Consider the following 25,718-nt stretch of genomic DNA (forward strand, 5'->3'; position numbering starts at 1 on the left):
GTGAACTTTACGAACTTATCAAAGCTTTCAAATTGAATGTTCCAGGATTTTATAAATACTTTCGTCGTAATGGTTATGCTTGTTCGTTCGTGTACACTTCATCTTTAATCTCACATTGCCTCCAGCAGATCCTTCACCTGAAACACAGTCTCGGTAATATCTACATGCGCGAGGCGACGTCCGCAATGCTGAACACTATTCGTTTTAGAAAGAAATTTGTTGATTTAGTGGAAATTTCATAAATAATGAAACATTAACAATGGGCGAGACTTTAAAGAAAAAAAAAAATCTCTAAACGGTGTTTTTGTTGTAAGAGAAACTCATTCACTTACTAGGTTTGTGGTAAATTTATGTCGTTTCTATTTCTGAAAGGTCAACGTTTTGCTTCGGCAATAATTTAACAACACACGGAATTAAGAGCTTCCAAGAAAAATCGCTTTTACATACTATTTGTTATTTTCCTACAGTTAAGAGAGTTAGAATGCATTGTGTGACTAGATTGTGACACGCTGACTGCTTGCATGATAAACACACTTTGATGGAGAGTGAGAACTGGTGATGACAGTCTGTTAATGAACTCGTCATCACCACCGTACTCGCCTTTGGTGTTGAGCAAATTGCTTTTCCTCAGATAAAGAAAGGCTTCCATCACGAGGGGTGTAGATCCAAGGTGCAGCCGACCAGTACTGTAGGGGCACAATATGAAGCCTCCCGCGCTGCCACTGTCATTTCAACCCGCCCGACGTCTGGCCAAGAGACTAAATTGACCCAGAGCTCGTTGTACGCTGGTCCTCCTTCCTCTCCTGTCCTCCTCCCCTCCTCCTCCTCCTCCTCCTCCTCCTCCTCCTCCTCCTCCTCATTCTTTTGTGCTCTTTTGTCAAAATGCGCTATTATTTTTTTTTACGTCGAGGCTGGAAATTGAAAAATAACAACTATGTAAAGATGTATTCTTCTCCAAAGGTTTTAATTCAGTGAGGGAAGTTAGGTTCTTGCCAGCGAACGATGTTGACCTTTCGGAAATTGCTAGATCCTGTTCACACAAAAAGAAAAAAAAAAAGAAAATACTAACCTCTTATCGTCATTTTATCTAACGTAACTCGATCAAAGTCCAATGGATACGTTGATTGTTCGGGTGTTTTCTTCACTTTTCCACGTTTTCTTTTCATATGACAAGTACGATAAGCTTCAGATGGCTTACTGGTGGCTCTTTCCGAAGAAGGAACAGGAGGAGGAAGAGGAAAACGAGAAGGAAAGGAAGGAGAGGGGAAGAAAAGCGTTAAGAAGAAATACACGATTTTATATATACTGATGATGAAAAAGATAGAATGAGAAGGCGAGAAGATAAATTAGGACATAAAGGATGAGTGTGAAATGTAGTGGCGAATAAAGATGAAGACACAGTGTGGTAACCTAAAGACGAGAGTTTGGTGTGGAGGCGAGGAGAATGGCACGCGGGGACAAGGTGGAAAGAGGAGAACACAACGAGATACAGGAGGTAACAGAAAAGAAAACGAAAAGCTGATTTAGGAAATGTAAGAGGGAAAGGACGACAAAGGGAAAATATTGAGGTAGAAAAGGTATAAAGAAAAAAGTGAAAATGGTGACAAAGAAAACAGGAGAGAGAGAAACTTAATTAATAAAGTTATTGAAGAAAACATACAAAGCAAATCATAAGAGCATGTTAACATTGAACGTAGTCGAAAAGAAATGATAGGGAGAAATAGAGCGAATAAGAAAATATACTGACAGGAACAAAGAAAAAATAGAGCAAGGAAACATTAGCAAGGACGGTGACACAAAAGAAATAAGAAAGAGGGGATAAAGAGCGAAAAGGCTTGGATGAAATGGTTGAGAAGGTCATGGAAATAATCAGGGAGACGTAAATAAGGAAGGGAATAAAAGAGAAACAGTGAGAAATGACAACGTGAGGAAGAGATTGAATAAAACATATAAAGAACCAGGAAGGAAATCATGAGTTTACGTAGCAAGGAAAAGAGGGTTTCAAGTACATACGGAGGTGGTGCAGCAGTCAAGCGAATCATGAAGACGAATGGTACAGAAAAGAAACACTGATAAATGACAACGTGAGGGAAAAATTAAACAAAATATGTGAAGAACAAGGAAGCAAATCTTGAGTTTAGGTAAGCAAGGAAAAGAGGGTTGTGGGGCGCTCAATTACATATGGAGGTGGTGCAGCCGCCAAGCTCTGTCCTGGAGAAACACAGCGGGACACATTAATACTTCGGAGGTAATTAAGCGGCGTCCTTGGGTCCGTTAGGTCGCGGCGTCGAGAGTAGGTCATGCCGAGATGTTGTTTTTCATGATGACTTAATTTCCCGGAATAGCGGAATGGTATATTCAAGAAAGTCGTCTCTTAAGTGTTTCTTATGAAGCTTCTTTCATGGCGGAATATTATTTCAAATTCCTGCTGTTCTGGTAGTCCGGAAGTTTTGTTAAGTTCTTTCTTACATAACTCCTCTCCGTGTTCAGATTGATGGAGGTAATTCATGTCAGCTGCGCACACACACACACACACACACACACACACACACACACACACACACACACACACACACACACACACACACACACACACACACACACACACACACACACACACACACACACACACACACACACACACACACACACACACATGCACACAAAGAAACATGCTGATTCCCTTCTCACCTCGCTCGCTCTTCGCAGCCTTGAGCGTTGTGATGAATCAGGTTAAGGATCAGATTCTCGAATGCCTTGTAACGATATCTCATCTCACGACATACATTCATCATACCTGGTTCCCTCAGTTTACCTCGTCAGGTCTTCTCCTACAGATATTTATCAATCAGATCAAGAAAAATAGGTTGACCAGAAGATGGGCTGTGTCTCTTCTTCTCTCGTATCTCGTATTTGAATAGGTTAACAAAAGCATGATTGGCTCTAAAACACGGAAATACTATCATACTTGAACATTGCGAACCAGAAAACATGGAAATATTAAACCAATCAATGTCAGGAGAGAGAGAGAGAGAGAGAGAGAGAGAGAGAGAGAGAGAGAGAGAGAGAGAGAGAGAGAGTGCTCTATGTCCCCGTAGTGACTTAAGGCCTCCTTTGTCGCACCATCATCAATATACTTAGCGGTGATCATCTCTGCCTCGCTTTCCCGCCAGTGCCTCATATCGCCATGGGATTTGTCAGACACCCTTATGTTGCAGGAGACTCACCCAGGTGTTGGTTTTCCAGCATGACGGCCACCAGCTGTTCCTGAAGAGCTGACAGCTGCGCCTCCGTCGTCAGCTGGTCCGCATCGCCCTGAGGAAAAAGAAAATACAGCATTATGGACCGCTTGATGACTTGTTGTGGGAAAAAGGAGAACATTTGTATCTGAAATTATGCAGCTAAAGGGAAGAGATTTTCCACAGTAAATAATTGAACATGGAGCGCAGTGGACACGGAAACAGTGCACCGGAGACATATAGAAGTGGAGGGCTCCCGGCCTGTCACTCTTCCAACATGTTCTTTAAAAATCCAACGTGAAATATGTTCTGCATCGATAGATATGAGAATTAGATGAGGCAAAGTGCCAGTCCGTGAACGCGCACATCAAAGGCTCTTTATTTGTTCTATATTTACTTGTCTATTTTATTAGTGACCTCAAGCGAAAATGAATATGAATATAATAAACTTAAAACGGAACAGCTGCATCAAAACTGAGAGCAAAATTCTATCTTTCTTTTTTCTGTTTTTCTTCTTTTCCAAACACTGCTCACCGCTGCCCCTTTGTCAGGACAGGAAAAGATGTAGTTTGTCACTTTCCTGGAACTGTACGAGAAAGAAAAGTCCCCGTAACATGATACAAAAGAGACAGGGTGATAAACTCTGCTCTCCAAATGACAAGAAAGAAAGAGGGAAGGAATATATATATATATATATATATATATATATATATATATATATATATATATATATATATATATATATATATATATATATATATATATATATATATATATATATATATATATATATATATATATATATATATATATATATATATATATATATATATATATATATATATATATATATATATATATATATATATATATATATATATATATATATATATATATATATATATATATATATATATATATATATATATATATATATATATATATATATATATATATATATATATATATATATATATATATATATATATATAGAGAGAGAGAGAGAGAGAGAGAGAGAGAGAGAGAGAGAGAGAGAGAGAGAGAGAGAGAGAGAGAGAGAGAGAGAGAGAGAGAGAGAGAGAGAATATTAAACCAGGAAATACGTGATTCATGTCTAGACAAAATTTGCGAATTGATGGAAGATAAACAGGCAGTGGTGATGAACAATTTGGGAGGGAAGGAAGAGGAAGAGATGGAAGGAGAGACAGGAAGGAAGGAAGAGGAAAGACTTAAAGTGGAAAGGTCAAAGCAGTTCAGAGGTAAAGGGAACAAAGAGAAAGTATCAAAGGCGCGTGTAGGGAGAATCAGATTTTTCCCTGCTCCCTATAAACCTTTCCTCGCTTAACAGGAATGTAACTCACCCAGATTGGTAGCACGATTGGCGCCATACAAACATGTGGAAAATTGGTATTATATAGGTCTCCTCGCACTTCCATTCGATGAGGGAGAAACTTTCATCTAACGCGACTGAAATTTTAACAACGCAGAAACGATCTTAATCTGACGGTGCGGAGATTCTAGGGATATGAAAACACTTTTAATGATAACGTGGCAAAAGTTTTCATCCAGCATAATAAAAGTCGAACACCGCAGAAATCTTAGAAGTACCTAAGGAAACTTTAACCTACGTTCTTCCCTATCACCAAAAGTTCAACACATTTTCAGTCCGTATCTTAATATGTCAGAAATCTTGAAAATATGGGAAAAGTTAATACACGCATCTTCCTTCCGAGGTAATATTATATTCCAACCTTAAGAATTACGCCCTTTTCACGGTGGTCGGCAGGAATGAAGTGCGAGTCCTCCTTTGGAATATCAGGTCCAGGAATAGAACTAATATTCTGAGAGGATTCACTTTCACCCGACTGTTGTGAGGGGTCGAGAAGGTGTCGGGCACGTGAGAATGTTCGCAGCTGATAAAAAATGTCCTGATATTGGTTTCAAGGAAGAGCATTCATCTGTAATGTCGAGAGCAGGTGCCAAGATTGCCCATAGCGCCTCTGAGGTGCAGGTAAGGAGCAGGCGGCCCGCCCAAGTGCTCAGTTTAAGACTGTGATTGGATTCCGCTATAAATTTCCTGAACGAGGTGGTGGTGGTGGTGGTTGTGGTGGTGGTGGTTGTGGGAAGCAGCTGCATGTCTCCCTGCTGCACTTGATGACTCCTGAGCACTCCTTTTATGGTGCGATTTAATTGGTAGTGATTGCTTTGGTAATAGGTATTAGTTGGCATAAAACGGTCTGTTTCATGTAGATTAATTGACTCAAGCATACAAATAAACGTTTATGTTACACACATTTTCATATTAGTTTACTGGAGACTTAATATAGATATGTTTTGTAATTTGTAATTATTTGTTTGCCAGCAAACATTATGCAATAAATGAAAAAATGAATATGTAACGAATAATTGACTCATACATAAATACAAGTGTGTTTAATGGAGTAAGCTTTTATATGTGGTGGAATCTTATAGTTATTGATAAGCAATGAAGAGTATTTCTGCAACCGATGTGCGAGACAGGTGAGGCTCGGGTTGGTGTGGGAACTTGCAGCGCGCCAGATGTGTTTGAGTTTGCTGGATTCTCACCGCTATTAGGGCCAATGCGGGCTCTACAAACTCCACAAGTTCAACACAAAGATACTACTTCATCTTGTACCCACTTACGCTGATTGGTAAATGCAGTTATTTTTAATTCATCGTAATTTCCAGTGTTTGAAATTTTAATTGAAAGGCGTGATCCGGGAATTAATGTACCACGTTTAAGATATATGATATGATAAGATATATGCGATATGATGTGATATACGGGAACAGTTTCAATTAATATTATAATCAGCACCGTCTCATGAAATAGGTAATATTGTTGCGTTATGAATTTAATAAATCCTAGCGACGGAGGCAGGCAGAAGACGGCCTGGAAATATTCGTTCAAAAATGTTTAATCTGCCACGTTATAGTTTAGGGCGCATTAACTATAAATGTCACAGGCATCGCGGAACATTTGAAGTTTGGCGTGAGCTGCCTCGATGGCGCTGCGTTTGGGAAACTCATTACCCTGATGCGATATGTTGGGATGTATTGAGGCTGGTGCACATGTCGCCAGGATATCAGCTAATAGTGTTGACTGTAGCTGCCACTAGTGCAGGTCAGAGGAAAAAAAAAAAAATAGAAAGCGTACACACACACACACACACACACACACACACACACACACACACACACACACACACACACACACACACACACACACACACACACACACACACAGAGTAATGACAAAAAAAAACATTATGGAACTCATCCTTCCCTCGGGCACAATTTGTGGGGAAGTGGAAGAGAAAAATGATAGTTTAGCCACACATGAAACTCAGTGTGGCCGTTTTTTGATGTGCACTTATTATATAAGCGTTGGTCATTAGTTCAAATCAGAGTAATTTTTCCATGTCTGCTATTTTTCATAGTCACTTTTTATGGGAGTAATGAGGAACAATCTAATAAAGAAAACATCAGACCGGACTGTCTTGATTTTTCCTCTTTTTCTAAACAATATTGTTTTTTAAAGCTAAAATGTAATAATTACAATGATATAGTGTACTGTAGATCGATGTGAACCTCGATATATACCATACTTGGTATTGATTCATGTAAATTGCTTGCCGTCGTTATCATAATGATCATTAAACTGCTGCGACGTTAATCATTCAGCTATTTGCAATAACTTACAATCGATTAAATGATGGCTTATAATATTATTAAAACTTATGTGGGCGAGGCAATGGATGGCCGTTTGTTAATAAGATGGCGGACCTTTGCACGTCATGGAAGGAACGACGGTGCTGCTGAGTGGATGTCGTTCACTTTACCCTTTGGCCTTTTTTGTAGGAAGGATTATGTAATGCTTGTTTCCAGCGACGGTGATGCCCTCCACTGCTACACACCGCTTATGTCTTTATCTCTCTTTGTGCGGATCGTAACTCCTCTCGCACTGATTGATCCTTTTGCACGAGTCTTTATACACTCGACTCCAATTACACTCAAGTTAACTCCCACGCATCCACGGGGACTTTGCTGCTCTTTGTTTATGTTCTGCAATTGCCCCTGTATACAACACGAGCCTTTGTGCAGAGAGAGAGAGAGAGAGAGAGAGAGAGAGAGAGAGAGAGAGAGAGAGAGAGAGAGAGAGAGAGAGAGAGAGAGTAGATTTTTTTTCCTTTCCTATATCTGCATTCTTAGTGTCTCCTTTTCTTTTCTTTTTTCTCTCTCTTTTCAACCAGTTTAATATTCTTTGTGTGCAGTGTTTTCAAGGCCATTCACCAGCACCGCGGTGGTCCTGCATCGGCTGCAGCAGGGAGGGCGGCACCCCGTCTCCCTGGTCATTAATATTATGGCGTGGGGGAAGGGAAGGTCTTACTGAATTCAGCTACTTTACTCACTGTTTTCTTTGATGTGTTTTGAATCGCTTTATTCTCGTTTTCATTTGCAATTACTACCTGGACGTTTCTTTTGTGTTTTTTTTTTCCACGTCTTCCATTTTCACTCCTAATTTCTTCCATCACGCATCCTTTATTCAGTGCAATTTGCGTTGTATTAAGCGCTTGAAGTGATAGGCGATAGAAATTCGGATAAAAGCAGTCCATTTAGTAGTGTCGATAATTGAGTGAGGGTGGCGGGAAGCGGGTGTATTGAGCTGAACAGTGGCGAGGGGCGGCGACTCATGCACCACGCCTCCCTCTCTCCCACCTCCACCTCCTCCCTTCCCACGCTTCCCAAACACAGGGCTCTCCCGCAGCACCTCACGCTGACAAAGTAAACTCGTGTAGTGTAGAAAGTTATCGTAGAAGTTGAATTTCTAGGATTTGTCTTGGTTGGGTTGCACGTCTGGTTAGCTGGGCGGGCGTCTGGTAGGTGACTGGGAAACAAATGTGACTAAGTGTTGCTGGGCTTATAGAAGGAAAAGTGCAGCTGGAACCGATCGTCGTATATGATTTTTGCACGTTGCTTCTCGTATTGCGTCTCAGTTTTGCAGAGGAAAGAGTGTCGCCGCCCATTGCAGATCATATTTTCCCTCTATTTCTCGTGTTTCGTCTTTGTATTTCGTGTTTGCCTTCCCGAGGTGCAGACGAGAGGGTTTAGATCCTCCTTGCATGTCAATTTTTCCCTTTGTCTCGCACGCTCTGTCTTAGGGATGCAGAAAGGAAAACGTAAGTGGTCCTTGCCTTTTTTTTTCCTTTCTTTCGCTTGTTTCTCTTCTCCTTATGTCAATGTCTCCCTCTTATTTGTCGTGTTCTGCCTTCAGGGTACAGGTGTGTGTATTTCTTTTCGCATGTAAATTATTCCCTTGTTTTCAGTGTTGCCTCTCAGGGTTGCAGAAGTCTAACCGTTCCTTGCACTTCAATTTTTACTCGTATTTCGTATTGCGCCTCTGAACTAAACGAGAGAGAGAGAGAGAGAGAGAGAGAGAGAGAGAGAGAGAGAGAGAGAGAGAGAGAGAGAGAGAGAATTACTTCCCTGTCCGTTTCCCTTTGTTTTCTTTTTCGCTTAAGGAAACAGAAAGGAGATTGTAACTACTCGCGTCAAGTTTTCCTCCTCCTTTGAACCTCCTCCGTCGACTTGTATCACACTACACATCCCGTTCTTGGCCTGAGGTGACCCAAGGGAATTGTTATCGTAGTGAAGTCATTCTGTATAACTATGAGGTTCTTATGGGATTGGGTTTTAGTGCTCGTTTTGTGCCCGTGTGAGTGTTTCAGGTGATCAATGGTTTACGGATGTTTGTTGTATGTTGTGGATGTATCTCTGGTGATGACTGAGTTGAATGACATTAGTATTCTGTATGATGACTGTCGTGAGAGGTAGAAATAGTTAGAAATGGTGTGTGTGTGTGTGTGTGTGTGTGTGTGTGTGTGTGTGTGTGTGTGTGTGTGTGTGTGTGTGTGTGTGTGTGTGTGTGTGTGTGTGTGTGTGTGTGTGTGTTAACTATCTATCTATCTATGTGTGTGTGTGTGTGTGTGTGTGTGTGTGTGTGTGTGTGTGTGTGTGTGTGTGTGTGTGTGTGTGTGTGTGTATGTGTGTGTGTGTATCTATCTATCTGTGTGTGTGTGTGTGTGTGTGTGTGTGTGTGTGTGTGTGTGTGTGTGTGTGTGTGTGTGTGTGTGTGTAACTATCTATCTATCTGTATGTGTGTGTGTGTGTGTGTGTGTGTGTGTGTTTTACTGTTTCACTGTTTGATCTGCTGCAGTCTCTGACGAGACAGCCAGACGTTACCCTACGGAACGAGCTCAGAGCTCATTATTTCCGATCTTCGGATAACCCTGAGACCAGGCACACACCACACACCGGGACAGCCAGGTCACAATTCCTCGATTTACATCCCGTACCTACTCACTGCTAGGTGAACAGGGGCTACACGTGAAAGGAGACACACCCAAATATCTCCACCCGGCCGGGGAATCGAACCCCGGTCCTCTGGCTTGTGAAGCCAGCGCTCTAACCACTGAGCTACCGGGCGTGTGTGTGTGAGTGTGTGTGTGTGTGTGTGTGTGTGTGTGTGTGTGTGTGTGTGTGTGTGTGTGTGTGTTAACTATCTATCTATCTATCTATCTGTGTGTGTGTGTGTGTGTGTGTGTGTGTGTGTGTGTGTGTGTGTGTGTGTGTGTGTGTGTGTGTGTGTGTGTGTGTGTGTGTGTTTGCGCTGTGAACAGTTTCCACCAGAAGTAAGTAAATAATTCACGGTACACTGTCATTTTTCGTACCGCCATGCACTGACAAGGAGAGAGAGAGAGAGAGAGAGAGAGAGAGAGAGAGAGAGAGAGAGAGAGAGAGAGAGAGAGAGAGAGAGAGTTGAATTTTTTAAAGGTCAATAGATTTTCGCGTGATGCAACCATAAACATAAACTTTTCGTACAAAGGGTAAAGGGTACTCCGTACCAGTGCATGCACCTCCCATATTTTCAGCGCTTGTGTGTAAGTAGAGCTGCCTCGTGCATCATTACCGCTAACGTGAAGCCATGAATAATTAACCAAGTGGCCCGCTCGCCCTCCCTGCTGTAGGTGGGGCAGCTCGCCTTTGTTCATGATAGACGGGCGCAGCAAACAGGCCTATCATCTCTCCGTCTGATATTGGCACATTATCTGTCTCTCTCAGCATTGTTTCTCGTCTATTGCAGTGTTTTAATGTCAATATTGCAGACGCTTGTATCTCCGTCCTTTCCGAGTCCCATTTTCTGGTTAGCACAGCACTGTTCCCTCTGCAACAACGCTGCCACCTCGCCGTCACACTCACTGCGATCGTTACTCCAGTACTCCTTCCGGCAGTGCCTCGTGTTTAGGACAATATTTTCTTTTTATCATACATTCAGAATTTCACCCAAAATATGTTACATTTTCGTCATACACACCCCTCCACCTCCCATCTCCCCAGGTCCTGTTCCAAGGAGATGTATATGCTTGTTTAGAACTCAAGCATAAAAATAGCAGCTTATTTTAGTTCTGTGTCTGGAGCAAATTTCACCTCGCCTTGGGCTGTGTGGCGTCCTCGTCCGCTGTATTTTCTTTTCCATCCTTGTGGAGGCGAGAATTTCTGAGGATCCCGCGTCCTCGCCACAAGGTCGAAACTAAGATTCAGTCTCACGCAGCTTTCTGAATTAGCCTGTCGAGACGCACCAGCTCTGCCTTTGCTCTTTATACTAACAGCGCACTCTGGTGAAGGGAAGCTTAATTTTGTGCTATTATGGTAACACTAAAACGCCACGCTAAGAATGCCATTTAAGTTTTTTAGAAAAGTGCAAAATAAAAAAAATAATTACGTGCTAATGAGGCATTAAGGAAGCGTAAAAATACTCATAATGAGGTCCTGGAGAAAAAACAGAGTCTAAGAGGTGATGCCTAAAGTATACACCGAGGCAGCGCCAGACTCAACGCACCGTGAAAAAAAAAAAAAACACACAAAGTTTAGTTGTTGTTTTTTTTCGTTGTAGGAGAATAAATTAAAGTTTGCAGGCTGGCTTCAAAAAACCTCCCTTCTTGCCTCATGTATGATGCCCGAGATGCTGCAGGAACACGGCAACACTGCCACGCCGTACAGAAAACAGCACACTATTACACCGCCACCTCCAAGCATCCATGCCACACCACGCCCTGTCTCCCAGCAATCCACTCCACACCAGATGACACTAACACTGCCACGGCTGAATAAAGAAATAACACACAACTTCTCTACGACCTCCACACCTTTACACCATCACACCACGCTCTCCCCTTCTTCAATCCAGTCCACCTCAGCACCTCGCCTCCTCGCTCCACACGCCCCACCACGTCCACCGCCCACCAATCACCGCCAGTAACCTTATTGGCTGCGGTTCCATGCCTCACACAGTTAGACTCGGACTCTGACTCTTTCAAGGACGAACATTCCCGCTACACATTATTTCTCCTTCCCCTAGCAAGATATGACAGTGAAATGTGAGTAGTAGACACCGTAGAGTTTTGTATTTTCTGGTGCGGCTTAAAGACCGGCGACTAATATTTTCTTTTTATATCTATCATCGTAGGGGTTCGTTTTTTTTCTCTCTCTCTCTCTCTCTCTCTCTCTCTCTCTCTCTCTCTCTCTCTCTCTCTCTCTCTCTCTCTCTCTCTCTCTCTCTCTCTCTCTCTCTCTCTCTCTCTCTCTCTCTCTCTCTCTCTCTCTCTCTCTCTCATCTCTCTCTCTCTCTATATATATATATATATATATATATATATATATATATATATATATATATATATATACACAGTAACAAATAAACGCACCATGCACTCCCAATCACTCCTCTTTATCCCTTTGGCGCCTCACCTTTCAATGCCATTCATCTCTCACCGCCCTCTCTTGCTCTTCGGAAATTCTGCTTTGATATTCATCGCCTCATTTTTGTGTTGCGGAAACGAGTATTATTATTATTATTTTTTTTTTGCTTTCACGATTGATTAGTGTTTTTCCGAAGGTCGTGTTTTCTTGTTCCTGGAAAGAGTAATGGGAAGTGAAAACTGAAAAAGTGTAGTGTTTCTATGTTTCGCTGGATTGTAACGTTCACGATAGCGCAGTCCGGTCTTTAGATTTGTGTTTGTTCAATATTTCTTCTATTTTTTTTTTTTGTGTGTGTAGAAGATACAAGCCGAAATACGACGTTTACTAGATTACATATAAAAAAAAAAAAGAAATTTATACAATATTCCAGTAGGCACGATAAGATGATGGATGATGATGAAAAGAGGAGGAGGAGGAAGAGGAGGTAGAGGAGGAGGAGGAGGAGGAGGAGGAGGAGGAGGAGGAGGAGGAGGAGGAGGATGAGAAGGAGAAGGAGGAGGAGGAGGAGGAGGAGGAGAGGGAAGATTAAGTAAAAATGTAAGATGATGAGAAGACTTAAATGAATGAATGAAGAAGAAGGAGAAGAGGAAGAAAAAGAAGAGAAGAAGAAAAAGAAGAAGAAGAAGAAAAGAAAAGGAAAAGAAGCTTAAGAAAAAAAAAGCAAATTAAGAGTGCAAACACGAAAGAGGTAAAAAAAGTAAAAGAAGTAAAATTAGGAAGAGAAAGGAGAATCAGTGGTGAGGTGACGACAGAGTTGGTGAACATAAATCAAAGCAGAGCAAAGTTTTGAACAAAGGAAAAAAAAGGAGGTGGGATAAAAATTTGAAGACGAAGAGTGTTGCTGCGAAGGTGCCAAGGAAGAGGGCGCAGGGTGTATGTGACGGACGGTAATGGAGTCTGAGATGCAGAAGCGTGGGAAAAGGTGGTTTTGACAGGCAGGAGAAAGGAAGGGTACGTAAAGGTGAAGGGAGATGGTGAATGACCTGCGTTAGTCTGTTCGTTTGTAAGTATGTAGAGAAGTGTATGTGTGCATGGATGTAAACAGTGGATGATTTTCTTTCGTGTGTATTTTTGATATAGGTTAGGTTAGGTTAGATTAAGTTGATCTAGTTTCGTTGTAGTGGCTTTAATTTGGAATGCAAAAAGATGCTCAGTTACTCATATCTCTCTCTCTCTCTCTCTCTCTCTCTCTCTCTCTCTCTCTCTCTCTCTCTCTCTCTCTCTCTCTCTCTCTCTCTCTCTCTCTCTCTCTCTCTCTCTCTCTCTCTCTCTCTCTCTCACACACACACACACACACACACACACACACACACACACACACACACACACACACACACACACACACACACACACACACACACACACACACACACATCGCGTAGTGTAGTGGTTAGCACGCTCAACTCACAATCGAGAGGGCCTGGTTCGAGTCCCGGGACCGGCGAGGCAAATGGGCAAGGTTCTTAATGTGTGGCCCCTGTTCACTTAGCAGTAAATAGGGGTTGTGGCCTCGCTTTCCCGGTGTGTGGAGTGTGTTGTGGTCTCAGTCCTACCCGAAGATAGGTCTATGAGCTCTGAGCTCGCTCCGTAATGGGGAAGACTGGCTGGGTGACCAGCAGACGACCGAGGTGAATTACACACACACACACACACACACACACACACACACACACACACACACACACACACACACACACACACACACACACACACACACACACACACACTGCCCAGAATAGTTCAGTAGCAAGCACAAGAAAGAGAGAGAGAGAGAGAGAGAGAGAGAGAGAGAGAGAGAGAGAGAGAGAGAGAGAGAGAGAGAGAGAGAGGTGGAACATAAAAGAATATCGGTCTATAAAGACGACCAGAAATAGTCTTCGAAGAAAGCAAATCATATTCCCCGTGTGTGTGACATGCAGAATTAAGATATTTGAATGCAGACTTGACGGAAGCTTCTGGCGAGGGACTTGAAAAAGATGTCAAACTTAACACTATGAATAAAAGTCTGTGAGATTATTCAAATGCTAGCGACTCCCCTTCATGTTATGTGAATGAATAATGTTGAATCAGAGGTTTTTCCGACTCAGTTTTGTTGAAGGTCGAATATGTATGGAAAAGATTGGTCTACACGAAGAAGTGGGATAGTGAGGTGAGGGAGAAAATTGAACAGTGTCTAGAGGAAAAGATGGAAGTGTGAGAAAAACGACAGAAAATAATCATAGAACACTGTGACGAAATATATGACTGATAAAGATGATAGATCGAAGAGGTAGAGATAGGAAAGTTTGAAAAGAATAAAAATAGGTTGGACTGTGTTGAGAAAAATGTATATTGAAATTCTTAACGCAGTAATGTCAGGAAATATTTGACAGTGATTTATGAAAAAAAGTAACATACAAAGGTCAGAAAAAAAAATGTAAAGAAAATAGATGACACTAAGATAGAAGATAAGAGCGTGGGAGAAAAATAGAAGTGATGAAAATATGACATTAAAAAAAGTAGAATAGGAAAAGTAAGATAGTTCAATGGGAAAAGGATAATACAACAGTGAGGAGAGGATACAACTGTGAGGAAAGAGATGGAGGGTGGAAGTCAGGCAAGGACAGTTTCAGAAGGACGCGCTTTAAGGATTCAGTGAGGCAAATGCATGTAAGTGAAGAGGAAGGTCGGCAGATGCGGTTATAGATGAAAGGATGGACGCATCGACAGATTCCGCGATAGATACAGGGATGTGTCCAGCATCACTCAAATCCAAATGGAAATAGACACGAGCACTCAAGGGGAAATAAAATACAAAACTGAACGTGACAGAGTAATACATTGACAGCTTGATGGAAAACGCTTGAAAAATAAGGTGCCTGAAAAAATTAACGTTGGTTGAAAAGTTTGCTGGGAAAAATAATTGAGTCGTAACAGCTTGCGAGGCACAAAGGAATGAAGGTAATTTGAAGTTTTCTGGATAAAAAAAAAAAAAAAAAAAAAATATATATATATATATATATATATATATATATATATATATATATATATATATATATATATATATGCGGTGAAAAATGGAGGTTGGAGGAAAGCCAGTGTGAGAACGATAAAAAGTGTAATGTATGCTTTTTAGAAGGGAAGGAATAATGGAGAGTAAAAATATGAGAAATAAAATAAAAGTGTTTATGGAGTGTTCAAACATTATGAACGTAAATAATAATGTAGTGAATGAAATGAACAAGGTATCATTACGAATCCTAACTGAATGGTAACGCGAGTGAAAAAAAAGTATAGAGTATGAAATCAACACATATATAGAAACGATCACTATGCATTCAATACTTTGCAATCTTTTCACTTTTGAAAAGTAACAAAATTACGAGTGTAAAAATATTTGAATAAAATCAGGAGGGAACTAAACACCACAAACATTATTCAAACGAGAGAAAATGTAATAAACTAAGCTTCTTCCCAGACCTATAACACCTTGACCTTTCCAGATCCATTATACTTAACAGTAGCAGGTACATAACACTGAGTGGCAGAAGGCTTTGTGGTGTGGCTCGTAAACAACACAACAAGGCTGCTCTTTCATAACGTGAGGAATGTAGTGTTGTTTGGCAGCTCCAGCCTGTCTCTTCACATCACGCTGAAGACATATACTAATTACTGCGTCCTGATTAGAAGCGAGAGGACCTGGAGAGAAAGACTGGCTCGCGGATCGAAGATAGCGCTGCCAGGAGAAAAGACGTCGTGAAGAGGACCTGGGGAAAGTTAAGTGAAGTGGAAAGAAGAGTAGACGAACACAAGTAGATGACACGAAAGAGAAATGGGAGAATACGCACATAAACAGTCAGAAAAATGATTAATTAAAATAAAGCAATGAAAACTCTCCCCTAAACATGTATTGACGCAGCGCAGAGGGAGGAAAACTGAAAAAAAGATAACGCTAATAACAAAGAGAAAAGAAATTAACGGACATGTCACTAGAAGGTTTATAATGGTGTGTGTGTGTGTGTGTGTGTGTGTGTGTGAGAGAGAGAGAGAGAGAGAGAGAGAGAGAGAGAGAGAGAGAGAGAGAGAGAGAGAGAGAGAGAGAGAGAGCGACGAAAAAAAGGTACGTTGTATAGAGTGAAGACAACATGAAGTAAGAGAGATGAACTAACACTGTGGGTAGGACATGTCTGGTGGCTATGAAATATTAACACTTTTACGCTCATTTCTTAATTTGAATAACTGCAGATTTGGGTGAAAATGAATAGAAGAACAGACTCTAAGATATTTTAATTACTTCATCACTATTTTCTTTTATCTGTGGTACCTTGATGTCATTCTCTAAACTCACGTCAGGTGATTATACGTATTTGGATCAAGAAGCCATACCAGCGAAAGAGTTATGCTTTGTAGTGCGTCTCGGTAAAGGAGAGATTGATGTTGAATGTGTAAAAATAAAAGAAAACACGATAACAACACAGGAACCCTCGTTAATGTTTATATATAGCTTATATATTTTCTGTAAATTTACTGCTAATAATAACCTGTATGTGAGAGAACGTGGGAGCAGCGAGAGTGTGGGCATAACACTTTCACCTTCACGTAATGAGAAATAACTTCGAAAATTAAGCCTCTCTGAAGGGAAGAGCGACTTCTGTCAAATCGCAACTTCGGAACTACTTTTTGACTCTTTCTATTGTGCCTATCATACTTCTGCTTCTCCTTTTGACGATTTAATGACTCCGATATATGAAGGAGAAACTTTTGAAAGCGTACATGAAATAGAAAGACTCACCTGGTTATTTTTCCTCGTGGCTGTAGCGTTAAATCACAATGTAGAAAGTTCCGAAATCTCATTGGTGTGTAAAATAGGATTACCAAATTAAGACTCACCTTCAAGTGTTCCATCTTGGTGTTGCTCCTAATCAGAGCTCTCATTGCGGGGCTCAGGCTGGGACGGGGTGGGGCTGGCTTGGGAGGGGTGGGGAAGGAAGGGTTGGAAGGCAGGAAGAGGAGATAGAAGGAGTAATAATAATTTACACTACGAAGATAACTAGGAAAATTATATTGCCAGGGAAAAAAATATTAGTCTGAAGCCAAAGAACCAGAAATAAATAGGTTGAAAATTATAGTGAGTGAAAGATAATTAGATAAGTCTAAAGAGGAATTCGCGAGAGAATCTACGTGTGAGTGTAATTCTAAGCAGATATACATGATGGATGAAGCTGCCTAATAATACAGTACCTTCAGGGAACTAAAGACTATAAAGGGAGGTAGTAATGATATAGTGGGTGATGAAGTAAACCAAGCGCGGCGAGGCGGAGATGGATGGAAAGAGAGATGTACCAGCGACGTGATGAGGCAGCGGGAAGAGAGGATCAGGGTGAGGGAGGAGCGGATGACAGTACGAGCCTAAGTGATGTACCGGGCGAAGAAATGGGAAATGTTTTGTCTCTCTCTCTCTCTCTCTCTCTCTCTCTCTCTCTCTCTCTCTCTCTCTCTCTCTCTCTCTCTCTCTCTCTCTCTCTCTCTCTCTCTCTCTCTCTCTCTCTCTCTCTCTCTCTCTCTCTCTCTCGCTCTTGTTGTGTGTATGCGTCTTATTCAACACTACTCTTAAAGGACAATTTTAGCGTTGTGGTGGGCTGCTGTGGTCTTGAGTTGATGATTATAATTTCCTGTCTAATTTTACTTCATGTTCCGTGTTAGGCGTGTTAGGTGATAAACACTGGAGTTCAAGGTGCGTTCAGGTGTGTGTGGGAGTGTCTGGCTGAGATATTGTCAAGGCGAAGGTAAATGAACTGAAACTGAGGCGGATCCAGAAGAAAAGAGGAGCATTTCCCCCACGATTACTCGCCTGGAAATTAGTGAGAGGAGATAATTAAAGGACAAGGAAACTAGAGAACTGTTGGGACTGGAAATAGAACTCAGCGTGTTTAGGTACAGTGAAATGCTAGTAGAGGTATATTTTTGTAGCCTGTTTTTGTGGCTAATTATTAGATGGACAACATGAATAATTAAGGCATGGAGTAATGCTGAAATTGCAATAAATAGTGAGAAAAGATATAGAAATTTTTGAAGGAACGTAGACAGTATAAATTTTAAGCGAGAAGATAATTATAGTTACAAGGAAAAAGATGTACTGAATAAGAATTTAAGGTGAAAGAGGAAAAGACATGGTAAAACGAAAAGTAACTGGAAAAGGAGGAAGAAAAACAGAGAAAGAGAGAGAGACTAAATTAAAAGCGAGACAAACTAATGGTAAGGAAAGTGGAATGTTGAGAGCAGTGAAGGGTGTTGCTCTAAGCTGGAAGGGTGTGCTGGGGAGACTCCTTTGGGCCCGTTTGGCGATCGACCGAAGATCCAGAATGCGTTGAAAAATCCCACCGAGTCACATTTCTTTGATAGTTTATTTATTTATTCATGCAGTTCTGTTTTTTATGACACTGTAAACGTTTTTTTTTTTTCATTTCCTTTTCAGTGGTTTTGTTTCTTTCGTTTCTTTACTTTTATTTCTTGGTTTTTATTTCTTAACTTGTTTCTGGTGAGGATCCAATAAATTGTTTTTGTTCAAGTTACTTTCACTGTCGTCATTCGTATGTTCTCTTTCTTCATCTTGTTTTCCTCATCTTCTTTTCCTCATAGGTTCTGTACTTTTTTTTCCCTTAAAAGTTAGAAAAAACATAAATCACTAAAGGAATTACATTTGCTTTTATTCCTCAAAGAAAATAACGAGAATATGGTACACACACACACACACACACACACACACACACACACACACACACACACACACACACACACACACACACACACACACACACACACACACACACACACACACACACACACACACACACACACACACACACACACACACACACACACACACACACACACACACTTAGAAAAGGGGGAAAAGAACGAAAGGAACCGTGAGTCAGACCAGTGAAGCAGTAACGTAAATAGTGACCCAGTTTCCCTTTAATCTCAACAACCAGCATCTCGGCTCACAAAAAGGCCGTCTGAGCCGCCCCTTCTCCCTCGTCCCCATGCCTCACGTTGAAAAATGCCTTCCGTAAACAACCGAACACTGCACCAAACAAATGCGAGACAAAACTATGTATACATCACCGAAGGATTATGATTACGATGCATTGTCGAATAACCAAACTCGATGAAAAGAAGGAAAAAAAAGAAATTCTGAAAACTACCAGCTATTATTGAAAATCTACTGAAAAAAAACATAAATGAGAGTAGAAGAAAAGTCAAACACAACCTCACGAACTGTAAAAGAAAGACTGAATGAAAATTTAGTATATTGATACAACACTACATGAAGAGTTGCACAAAGATTTAAGCACTCTGTCAACCCCAAAATGACAAAAAAATAATAGCTAAATTAAGCACGTAGTGGAAAGCAAGACAAGAAAATTATAAGATGAAACAATTTGTGTGTGTTCAACTGCAGGATGAAATAATGTAACAGCCACAATGTCGGATAACAAGAGGACTTCATAAACTAAGAATTGCACTGCGTATGTCAACTAATAAAGGACCGTAAAAGAAACTATCTCCTAAAGGCAACAGTGTCCTTCAAAAGTGTTCTCTCCTCCTCCTCCTATTCCTTCTCCTTTTCCTTCTCCTTTTCCTCCTCCTCCTCCTCCAATTTTTGATATAGTGGGCGTCTTAGAGAGGCGCCACAGCTCTTACATTCGAGAAGTGTCTAGATTCGATGACTTCTGAAGAAAATGTTAGATGGAAGAAAGAGAGTGGAAGTGGAGGAGGAGGAATAGATGGGGAAAGTATACGAGAAGGAGGAGGAGAAAAAGATGGAGGGTCAGGAAAGAGCTGGAGAAGAAAAAAAAGAAAGAAGAAGAAGAAGAAGAAGAAGAAGAAGAAGAAGAAGAAGAACTGAAGTAAGAAGAGGTCGAGGACATTTTATGATGAACATGAGAGAGAGAGAGAGAGAGAGAGAGAGAGAGAGAGAGAGAGAGAGAGAGAGAGAGAGAGAGAGAGAGAGAGAGAGAGAGAGAGAGAGAGAGAGAGAGAGAGATGGAACACGAAGGATATGAAAAAAAACTTGGAAAAGACGTTTTTTTTAAGATTTCCATTAATATTTTTCCATCAGGTAAACAGAGGCAGCATCCTTTTGAGAATTCTTTGTGGACGCGAGATGAAAGATGTGATGTGAATGAGAAGCGTGACCTTAGCCTGCTGGTTTTGACCTGAGGGAGTAAGGAGGTCATGTTTGGCTAGACAAAAATAACACACACACACACACACACACACACACACACACACACACACACACACACACACACACACACACACACACACACACACACACACACAGAGAGAGAGAGAGAGAGAGAGAGAGAGAGAGAGAGAGAGAGAGAGAGAGAGACAAAGAAAGGGAGAGAGAGAGTAAAAATGAATGGCAGACTGTCACTCTAATCTGACGTCCTCTAGTGTGATTCAGCGTGCGTCAAAAAACCTAATATAGAAGCTTTTTTTTTTTTTTTTTTTTTTTTTTTTTTTGATCATGGAAATATACTGCTCTGAAGAAAAGTAGCCGAACACACACTGCTTAAGATAGTCCAATTCCCGGCATTCCTTTCTACCTTGCACTTTTGGTACTTACATTTCACCGCTAACAAATATTTTTTTTCCAGGAACACTCTCAAGCGAAGGGACGAATTAGCTTGCATTATTTATCTGTTCCTTTCCTCAGGTGCTTTCTCATTCCAGGAAGTGCTGACGCATGTTCTCAACAGTTAATATGGCGTCTCTAATTTAGCGACTCTAAGTTAAGAATTGGAAAGTTTTTGTTTAGTCGAAGACACAAAAGGTGAGTGAATAGTTCTTCTGTTAAGCTGCGTCTATGCTTCTTAAAGTGCGTACGTGAAATGAACTCTTGTGTATGTTATTCCAAGTGTTATTTGACCTTGATTTACGACCAAGTAAGAGGGACAATTTGTTTAAAGGAAAGGTGTGCTGTAAGTTCCGTCTAACCTCCCTAAACTGTGTGGTTGAAATTAGCCACTTTGTATGTCTTTCCAAGTGCTGACTGGACTTACTTTAACTATTCTGGGTAAAAGAAAGGAATTTATTTTCTTTCATTTGACGGGAAAGAAATGTAGGACTGTATCAGATTCTCAAAGTCTAAGTGAAATTAACTCTCATGTAATTTTAAATCCTACTCCACCGTAATTTAACAACTCTGAATAAAAGATTGAAACATTTTCTTTAATCAGACGCGGAAAGAAAAGTGAAAAGGGAGTTCTGCCAAGTTCAGTCTAAGCTTCTGAAAGTTTAAAGGCGAAATTAACTTCTTTTTGTGTCATTTCAAGTGCTATGCCACGGTGCGCAGGTACGAAGCGTCACAGTCCCGTTCTAAGCATAGCCCGCCGTCACGGTGATGGTGGGGGAGGTGGCGCCTTGTGACACCTGTCGGGCCATGTGAGGGAGGAAGAAGGAAATCACATCTGGTTGGCACGGAGGAAGAGAGAGAGAGAGAGAGAGAGAGAGAGAGAGAGAGAGAGAGAGAGAGAGAGAGAGAGAGAGAGAGAGAGATAAAAACGCAAAGCTACACGAAAAAATAGACAAAGACAGATAAGGAGCCTGGCAATATAAACACCAAAATGCAGAGCCAGATGAAAAAGAAATAGACGTACAAGCCCTTTGAGAGAGAGAGAGAGAGAGAGAGAGAGAGAGAGAGAGAGAGAGAGAGAGAGAGAGAGCGGAACTTACGTACAAAGGAGCCATTGAAATAACAGTAACTTCAATAGAGACGAATGAGAAAGACATGACATGAAGTGGAGGCATTCAGAGGACAAGTCGCGTGATTAAAGAGAAGTCGTAGTTGGGAGAGGGAAAGAAATATGGAAAATCTAATTACTAGGAAAAACACGCAACCTTAATGAAGAGAGGGGAAAAAGGGAAATCTTGAGTGAGTTTGTTGATTCATGGTGAACCTAAATGATTTTTGAAGAATTGTAAGGAAGGAATAGTCTTTTTTTTTGTGTGTGTGTGTGTGTGTGTGTGTGTGTGTGTGTGTGTGTGTGTGTGTGTGTGTGTGTGTGTGTTTTCGTTTCGTTATTTATTTTGCTTATTTTCGCTCACAACCCACGCGGGAGTTTTGGCAGACAGCGCTTGGATTTTTTGTACCTTTTTTTATGACATTCCCGTTTTCTTCTTTCAGCTTAACTCCATTTTGCGAACTTTATTTGACCTGTCACGTACTGTCCCGTGCTCGTTTATTTTCACACACACACACACACACACACACACACACACACACACACACACACACACACACACACACACACACACACACACACACACACACACACACACACACACACACACACTTGTAGGATTAATCTCTTCCTTTCCCTTTTCATTGTTGCTGCTAATAGGAAAAGAGTAACTTGTATTTTTACTACTACTATTACTTTCGGCTTCTTCTACTTCTACTGCTACTGCTACTGCTACTGCTACTGCTACTACTACTACTACTACTACTACTACTACTACTACTACTACTATTTCCGATTTTACCAGTACTACCAACACCACAAAATCAATATCAGCACCTCTCAATTCCACCAGAAATCTCTTATATAAACAACAAATCTAGTGAGAATCGGATTAAGCATCAATCAGACACCCACCAGGCAAGACCTCGTGTTCCAAGCCTTCTCCCTGGTGAGCATTAAGTATTCAGCTCCATGCCGGCTACTGTTACTCCAACCTTCCTTGGCAAATTACTCCTCCTCCTTCTCCTCCTTTTCCTCCTCTTACTCCTATCGTCATTCTGCCTTCCCTTCCACTTACCTCTTTCCTGCTTCCCTTCACGTTTCCATCCCTCTCATTATCACCTGTTCCTTCCCCTCACCTCTCCCTTTTCCCACCTTCATGACGTCACAAAAGGTAAACTAACGATTTGTTTGGCCACAGAGAACCCCAATAAATAGGGAAGGGAAAGGCTATAAGGAAAGGAGGATAGAAGGGTGAAGTGTGACAATGGTGTAGATATTGGAGATGTTTCCTTATCCTCTCCTTTAACTTTTGCGTCCAAGGGAGTTTTAAGGTAAAGTGGGTATTTGTATGTTAATGAGGAACAATAGAAGTTGTGGTGGACTGTTTTGTCAGTGGTGTGGGTGGAAAGGAGGAAAATTTCTAGAAGGCTAAATACGCTCTTTCTCAAACACACACACAGACACACACACACACACACACACACACACACACACACACACACACACACACACACACACACACACACACAATGATTGATAATTTCCGTTTTGTATTGTTGCTACCCTAAGAGATAACTTATGCTTATGTATGTTAGGGAGCAGGAATGGGAGTGTGTGTGTGTGTGTGTGTGTGTGTGTGTGTGTGTGTGTGTGTGTGTGTGTGTGTGTTTGAAGATATATTATTCCTTGTTACATGCTCAACACACACACACACACACACACACACACACACACACACACACACACACACACACACACACACACACACACACACACACACACACACACACACACACACACACACACACACACCAGCTCACACCCTGGTAACCGATTTAAAGGGAGCACCTGACGTTGCCTTTCTCAAAAGCACTCTGGTTCTCTCTCTCTCTCTCTCTCTCTCTCTCTCTCTCTCTCTCTCTCTCTCTCTCTCTCTCTCTCTCTCTCTCTCTCTCTCTCTCTCTCTCTCTCTCTCTCTCTCTCTCTCTCTCGACGTTCTGAAATGCACCCACGATTTTATTTCCTCGGCGGCAATATTCATAATTCCTTACATCGATGTTTTACTTCTGACTTGTACAATATTTTTCTGTGAAGTGAAAGGCCAGAGATTTCTTGAGCTTGGCACACAGATTTCTTGAGCTTGCACACACACACACACACACACACACACACACACACACACACACACACACACACACACACACACACACACACACACACACACACACACACACACACACACACACACACACACACACACACACACACACACACACACACACACACACACACACACACACACACACACACACACACACACACTTGGGAATTAAAAGTAAGATTACGCACAATCTATCTACATGACAAGGCTTTTTTTTGTTCTTTCGGTGTTGCCTTGGTGTCTATCCTTGACCCAGCCTCCGACCACCGCCCTTTTGTATTGCGAAATGTCAAGGGCCACTTTTACCAAGACGTGAAGAAGAAGGACATGGCGTATTCCCGTCCCACTTTTCCTTGTTTGTCATTTTTTGCTCAGTTTTTCAGAAAGAATGATTTGATTAAGAAAACGCCACGGCTGTGAGTGAGTGGTGGAATTGGTTAATTAGAGGTAAAAATGTGTTGTTTTGGGCGTGACGTGTTTTATTTGCTTTATTTTTCTGTCTCTTTTTTGTTTTTCATTTTTTGTTGTCAGGTGTTGTTGTCGGAGAAATGAAAAAGATACTGCGTCATAATGTAATTTTTCCCTGTCAGTCTTTTTTTTTGTATGTGTTTGTGCATTGTTGTGTACGTCATTTACCTTTCACCGTGGGCTCCATCATATGTATTTACTTGTCTATTCTATCTATGTGTCTATCTATCAATCTATCTGTCCATCCATGTATCCATCTATTATTTTTCCGACGTCTTGTTCTCTGTTGCTCACTGATGATATAATAAAATGAGGAGCCGTGCAGAGGTAGTTCCCTAAGCTTCTCTAAGGATTACTGTCAAAAAATAGACACAGTACCTGAGAGTTCACTGTTTCCTGGGCTTCACTCACATCGGGGGCACGACTTTGTCACTCGTTTTTTTAGGCAAGATTCAGTGTCATGTACAAAAGGATATAGTTATTGAGAGTAGTAGTGGTGGTGATGGTAGTGGTGGTAGTAGTAGTATATTGTAACAGGGAAGAGGGACACACGATCGAGGAGAAACAAAAAGAAAAGGGAAAAAAGACGGAAAAAATATGCTGTTAAAGACGAGGAAAAGAAAGAAGGAGGAAAAGCAAAGAAAAGAAAAGTTTCGCTCCGGATTGGTGGATACAGAAAATAATCTTAGAGTAAAGTCGAGAAGCAGCGAAGAAATCCCAAGAAAAGTTACTAACGAAAGAAATGTATAAAAAAAGCAAAACCAAAACAGATTTCAGAACAGGGAAAGTTAAAGGAGAAAGTAAACAAGAAAGGGAAAAGAAAATATGGTTCATATGAAATACCAAGAACCGCTGTGCAAGAAAGAGAGAGGAAAAGAAAAAAAAATAACGTATGTGTAATTTATCGAAACACAGAAAGAAGGAAGAGGAATGAACTTATTTTGAGAGAAGAGAGGAACAGCGCAAGAAAAACAAAACACTTGAGACGAAATGAGAAAGCCAAGATGAAGAAAAAGAGTATAAGAATGTGAGTCAGACAAAAATTAGATGTTAAGGAAATTATAAGTTGCTTAATTATTTCATGTGAGAAGAGATTAAAATGACAGTAAGATTAGATACATCCATGAATACCACACACACACACACACACACACACACACACACACACACACACACACACTTGAACAAAGAAAACAAAGAAAAATATAATACAAACCGAATTTATTTGAAGGGAAAAGTGCAGGTTTATAAGTAGAAAGTCACATCAAAAAG

General features: G+C 41.0%; 1 protein-coding gene across 6 annotated transcripts in view; it reads right to left on the reverse strand.

Moving 5' to 3' along the window:
* The window catches only part of LOC123499323 (GRAM domain-containing protein 4-like), a 106,936-nt gene that overhangs the window by 24,658 nt on the left and 56,560 nt on the right, over positions 1-25,718 (reverse strand). For 4 of the 6 annotated variants that reach the window (XM_045247146.1, XM_045247145.1, XM_045247150.1 and 1 more), the window contains one exon: positions 3,228-3,315. In XM_045247146.1, the coding sequence (XP_045103081.1) occupies positions 3,228-3,315 (88 nt within the window). Of the gene's footprint in view, positions 1-3,227; positions 3,316-16,949; positions 18,718-25,718 lie in introns of all 6 variants that reach the window. The other 2 variants (XM_045247149.1, XM_045247147.1) reach the window with 1 other exon arrangement.

The sequence above is a fragment of the Portunus trituberculatus genome, chromosome 49 (genome assembly GCF_017591435.1).
Source record: "Portunus trituberculatus isolate SZX2019 chromosome 49, ASM1759143v1, whole genome shotgun sequence".
NCBI classification, from domain to species: domain Eukaryota; kingdom Metazoa; phylum Arthropoda; class Malacostraca; order Decapoda; family Portunidae; genus Portunus; species Portunus trituberculatus.